Source organism: Coffea eugenioides, chromosome 1 (assembly GCF_003713205.1).
Source record: "Coffea eugenioides isolate CCC68of chromosome 1, Ceug_1.0, whole genome shotgun sequence".
NCBI classification, from domain to species: Eukaryota; Viridiplantae; Streptophyta; class Magnoliopsida; order Gentianales; family Rubiaceae; genus Coffea; species Coffea eugenioides.
Window position 1 is genome coordinate 45,996,626 of NC_040035.1, and position 6,000 is coordinate 46,002,625.

The 6,000-nt window shown below is 38.6% G+C and overlaps 2 protein-coding genes across 2 annotated transcripts; both read left to right on the plus strand.

Annotated features, from left to right (window-relative positions):
• The first annotated feature begins 332 nt into the window (after positions 1-332).
• Positions 333-3,528, plus strand: LOC113763247 (small nuclear ribonucleoprotein SmD1a). The gene is made up of 4 exons (XM_027307005.1): positions 333-459; positions 540-616; positions 2,874-3,065; positions 3,196-3,528. The coding sequence occupies exons 1-4, from the start codon at positions 446-448 to the stop codon at positions 3,255-3,257; spliced, it is 345 nt and encodes a 114-aa protein (XP_027162806.1). The 5' UTR covers positions 333-445; the 3' UTR covers positions 3,258-3,528.
• A 1,014-nt stretch (positions 3,529-4,542) lies between these two features.
• On the plus strand, positions 4,543-5,348 carry LOC113776224 (outer envelope membrane protein 7-like). The gene has a single exon (XM_027321341.1). It carries the CDS (start codon positions 4,746-4,748, stop codon positions 4,968-4,970), a length of 225 nt encoding a protein of 74 aa, XP_027177142.1. The 5' UTR covers positions 4,543-4,745; the 3' UTR covers positions 4,971-5,348.
• Positions 5,349-6,000: the final 652 nt, after the last annotated feature.

Sequence of the window (6,000 nt, forward strand, 5' to 3'; positions counted from 1 at the left end):
AAACCTTTATTTTTCATTTGTTCCAGAAATAAAAACTTAGGATATCTTTTAAAAACCAACTAAATTCTTATTTGACGGTTTGGAAGAAAAAAGGAAAAGAGAATAGCTTACAGATAAATTATATTTGGGCTTACTGAAAGCCTAAAATACACAACAATGTCTAGCCTTGTTTTAAGGCATTGTGGTCCATTGCTAAAGGCGATTAGACTACCACAAGTGTCATGGGCCTGGCCCAATCTCGACGAGAAACTAACGAAGGGAATAACAAAAGAAGGGCGCCAGTGTACGACGTCGTCAAGACGTCAACGGGGCTCTTTGTTAAAGTAGTCGCGAGTCCAAAGCGACAAAGCAGTTCTCTGCCCTAAAACCCTTGGCTCCTCCAGGAGGCCGTGCCCTGTTGTTGCTTCTGCCAAGCCGTAGCATTCGTCTTCTTCTTTCTGCAACAATGAAGCTTGTTAGGTAAAATTTCTTTATTTTATTACTACTTTTGATATTTTCAGTCGCTTATTATAGCTGTATGCTAACTAAATTTTCAACAGATTTCTGATGAAGTTGAACAATGAGACTGTGTCGATTGAGCTAAAAAACGGCACCGTTGTTCACGGAACCATTACAGGTAGGTTCTCTTGCTCTCTCTCTCTCTTCCCGACGCGCTGAGATTTATAAGCCACTTGTTTTCTCGATCTGTTTTTTGGGTGAAAACAAGCTAAAGCCGCCTTAAAAATTTTGAATTAGGTTTTTCTGAGAGATTTCGGTGTCCTTTTTCTACTTTCCGGCTTTTTGTTTTACTGAATAAGATTTTGAAATTAGGTCAATAGCAGTTTAGGGTTTCTTTTTTGTACTTGTGTTGATGCCTTTAGCAATTTTTTTTGTACGTCCTTTTTTTTTGTGGATAATTATATGTTTACATCTTGTGGTGGACGTATTGTTCTATATTTTGCTTCGTTCAGAACATAACTGAGGTGAATATTGGGTTTTGTCATTTGCTGTTGTGCACGCAATGTGAATTTTTTCCAACAGAAAATCGTAATGCTAGTATATTGAGAGGCCTGGGTTGGGAATAGTGAACTGTCAACTGCTTGTTTAACCACAGGATTTCTCCTTGTTTATTACTGAACCAGATATCAATGAATTTCAACTCTGAACCTGGATCAGATTAGCAGAAATGGGACTTGTAATTTTGTGGTGACGACTTTTGGATTGTGGACTGCAATGTTCTAAATTGTGTTGATACTGGCTTTTACGGATGACACTCTTGTTCTATCTAAATAGAATACTGAATTAAAGTAAACTTCTGGATAGAATAATAGATGAAAGAAGAGTTAGGCTGATACATTGGAAGCACTCTGACCTAGACTACAAATTTTGCAGATAAGCGGATAAGCTATGAGATGAAAATGATCTAGCATACCACATATTGCTATAGAGATCTCTGTCTCTTATCCCTGCTCCCTCTTGATGGTTGTGTGCCTTTGTCTTCTTCAATGGTTGTATTTTCATGCCTTTAGATCTTAACATCCAAATGTTGTTGCTGTTGCTCTGCATTTGCTTTCATGTTGAATTTTCAAACTGCAAGCATCACTTGCATTTGAGCACATTTTTTTTTTTAAAATTTGAATTTATGTTTATTTATTTAATGTGGTCTTTTACTTTCCTTTGGATGCCAGTTTCAATCCATGTTGACAACTACTGTCAAGTTAAGGGTTTAGAATGAAGCACAGAATGGGTGGGGGGGGGTTACTTGAATGGCCTACTCCTGAGATGGAGAATGTTGGTTAAAAAAAAAGGCCCATTCTATATCCTAGAATATGACGTAGTTAAAATTTGAAAAGGCAGGTTGTCTTCCCAGCATATGTTCAAAATTTTCTATTTTGATAAGTTAGTTGAAGTTATGGTACTTCACTCCTTTAAATTATTAAGAGAGTTAAGTTAGGAATGTGGAGTTATATAAACTGCATCTCTTATTTAGTCAATTTCTGTGAACTATGCCATCGGGGAGTGAGAAATAGAGCCTCAATCAGTGCTTAAGCTAAAAAATATATTTTTCTATTTGTTTCTAGTCATTGAGTGCCTAAAACATTTAAGCAGTGGATGATTGGTACTCAGTGTAAATTGAAATATATACACAGTTATGGGATCATTAATAAGCCCTATGCTTGGTTTGATATTAGGAATTTGTTTACTGTAGTCACCTTAAGGTCAGATTTTAAGATTTTTTCACTAGTTTCCTGATGCGACCTTTCAAGTGCCAAATATTGGTGCAATTCTGAAACAAAGTAGTTCTTTTTTCACTTGTCTGTCTTCTCTCCTAAAGCTGCAATCCCAATAAAACCAATATTGGGTTAGAAGAAGATCAGAAAGTTATTCCTCTTTGACTAGACAGATAGCTGGATGATGATGTATCATTGTGAAAGCATGCAGAAGCGATTTATAGTCTTTGGTTTTTAGTATAAAGACTTCAGAGAGCTTGACATAAAATGCATGTTCATGTGATCTGATCATTCTTTGTCTGGCGCTAACCACCCTTAATTCATAGTGGCTGAAATTTGATTTGCAGGTTGTTAATTTGGTGAAACGTGTATAACAACTCGGATTGCTATTTGCTACTGTATAAATGTCTACTTGAGCTATTTTTTTAACTTTTCGTAACAGTTGCAAGTCAGTTTATGCTTGAGGATGTGTGTGATTTTCTTTAAAAATGCTAGAAATTCCCATTTGTTAGTTATCAAAAGCCTAGTCCTGATGCAAGTTGCTTTAGGCCCTTATGCTTATTTTGTTGCTTAATCTTGTTGGATGAGTCCATACAAACATTATGGTCTGAAACTAGTTGCTGGGCCTGCTTTCTGATAGTAGGTTTGTTGCCTTTGTTACAGGTGTGGATATCAGCATGAACACACATTTGAAGACTGTAAAACTTACACTAAAGGGAAAGAACCCAGTTACTTTGGATCACCTGAGTGTGAGAGGCAATAACATTCGTTATTACATCCTTCCAGACAGCTTAAACCTTGAGACATTGCTGGTGGAAGAGACACCTAGGGTGAAGCCTAAGAAGCCAACCACTGGTATGGAAGTTATCTACTGTGCTGATATGACCATTACTTGATGATTCCACTTCTCTTGTTCTTTACTGTCCTTCCTTGTTTTTACTACGTATTCTTCCGTTAATTTTTCTTTTTGTCTGTCATGATGCAGGGAGGCCTTTGGGACGAGGACGAGGGCGTGGTCGCGGGCGTGGCCGCGGTCGAGGTCGCTAGATCTGGTCCGCTGGTTTCAATTTTTGTGACAATCAGTTATGTAAACATGTTAACTTGAGGGATGGTTAATTAGGTCGACGGATCTCTTCAATATTATGTTGGAATTTTATGTGCGACTTATCTTTGTACTCCAGCAAATTCTCAGTGGCCAAGTTTAGGCAGGCACAGGGATGTGAATTAGTTTCTCAGTTGTGTTGTCTGATTCGCTGCTCTTACCGACTTGCAGTGGTTATATTACATCGGTATTCTAGTTTGAGATTATGCGTCTTAATCCAATGGTGAATAATTCTGATTGCCCGCGAGAATCCTCTGGTTTCATGTGTTCTGGTAATGCTTAATAATTACCGGTATTATATTAAACCATGTATCAGCCTGTTTACCAGCAGTCATATGTTTTGACTAGGATTGGTACGTACTTAGGAATACGTTGGTCGAACGTAGGGATCTGAATCTAAATACCTTTTTGTTGATTACGAAATTCAGTGAAAATTATGAGCGTCAGGATTATTGCTGCTGCGTGTACTGGATACCTTAGTTGATTAGGAATGCAGAGCAGAGAATCTTCTATTTGCCGGAAAGAAGAGTGAAAATGTGGATAGCCATCTCGTGTATTAAGAAAAGATTGTTCTACCATGATCCATGCTCAAGGTTTTTCTAAGCGAGCGGTACCAGTCCATTAGATTAGACACCACTAGAAATTGACGACCCGTTTTCCTGCATGCCCAAAAGATTCCAACAATCCCCTTATATACTCCCTCCCTTTTTTTATAACTGACGTTTAAGAAATTTGCTCTTAAGTACTTTTATCTGTCGTTTTACTATCCCCATGCAGCATTAATTATTTTTTCACAATTTTACCCTTTTATCTCTCTTTTCCAATACAGGGTTCTTAATTACTACTCCTAGTTAGTTTGCATTGCTTTTGGCCTAGTAAAACAGCACCATTTAGTACTCTAGTGAGAGAAAATATGGGTGAATTGGACAATTAATGAGGGTACAAAAGGAAAGTAGTGTATAGATTTAAACAATGAAAAACTTTTCTTAATTGGTGTGCAAAACCTTAAACGTCAGTTATAAAAAAAGGGAGGGAGTATTTAAGAAGGAAAAAAAAAAGAAAAATCCAACAATCCCCACGCAAAGTCCATGGCCATCATTGTGGTATGGCGCTTTTTCTCCCGTGAGCGAGAATTCGTGACGAAAAAAGATTTTAAGTTTTTGTTTTTTTTTTGGGGTAGAGAGAGAGAGAGAGATTGGCTAAGTAGGAGCCAAATTGCTTTTGGGCCCAAGTAGGAGCCGTATGTAGGAATTTGCCAATTGGTTAGCGCCATCCCCTCGAAAGGGGCATCAATGTGTCTATATACTCGGATGCAAGTCGGCGTAGCCCAAAACCCAGAATAGCGAGACAGAGATTCCACAAGCTATAATAGCAAGACAAGTGGTTAGCGTGTATCTATCATATCTAGTCGGCGCAGGGAAGCAACTTAATCAATGGCGAAGTTGAACTTAAACCCAGCAAAGTCGGCGGCGGTGGTGTTGGGAGCCCTTGCCATGGGGTGGCTGACCATAGAGCTCGCTTTCAAACCCTGGCTCCAGAGAGCTCGAGCGGCCATGGACAAGTCTGATCCCGCTCGTGACCCTGATGACGTCAGCGACAGTGCTGAGAAAACGGACGAGGCCCGCGACGAGCCTCATGCATCCGACGCCGACAAGTGATTACTTCTCCACATACTTGTTGTTCAACGTGTAACTCAATTTTCCGCTCTAATCTGCTTATGAATGTTACTGCTACCGGTTCTATGGTAGTATTAGTCCAAAAAAAAAAGAAAAAAGAGAAAAAAAAGGTCATAGCCTTCTCTGTTGCAGGAGAGATGAGATAACGAGTACCACCGCAGAATTTCCATTAATACTTACTAGCAAGTCTAATATTTTGGATGCATCATCAGCTGTTATGGATTGCCTCACTGATTAATTCATAGAATTTGAATTTCTTTGTGTTGGCAATCTTCTGTTTGTGTTTCTCGATTAAGTGGATCCTGTGCATACTTGTTTTTAGGTTTAATTATTTATTAGTCGACTTTGTTGATTTTTATATTTTTTGGGGATTTTATATATATGGACGGACTGTGGTATGTAAGATGTTATCAGAGTAGCCTCGTTCAGGTAGCAAAATTAGGAGGATGCAAAGCAATAAATGCCTTTTGGATTGATTTCCAGTGTTTGCAGATAAAACAAAGGTTGATGATGGAAATAGGGGGTGAATTGATTAGTAATAAATAGTACTGCTACTAGCAGTAGTGTTTGGAGTGTTCATCTTAATTGCGATAATTGGACAAACAGCGACGGGACAACTAAGGGATAGACACCACCGCTAAGGATTTACTTAACAGTCATAGAAATCAAACACCGCATCGCAACCACTTGCGCAGTAGCTGGGTTCCCCAATTTATGCTTAGACAGAATATAACAGCAAAGAAGGAATTTCCTATGCTTTGAATATGGCAAGCAAAGAAGGAATTTGCTTGAGATCATAGCCATCTGTTTTCGAATGCTCCAAATTTTTGTATGAATTTATCGATGGGAGGGTAATAGATGAGACAAACCTTGTTTCAGTTTACTGGTTTGCTAACGACCCAAGAAGAGTCATCACTACGACTCGAGAATATTAATGCCCGCATCTAAATATTATTAATTGCTGCATGGTTGACGGACGGCGGGTGGAGAGCATCAAATGCCAATTTTGGAA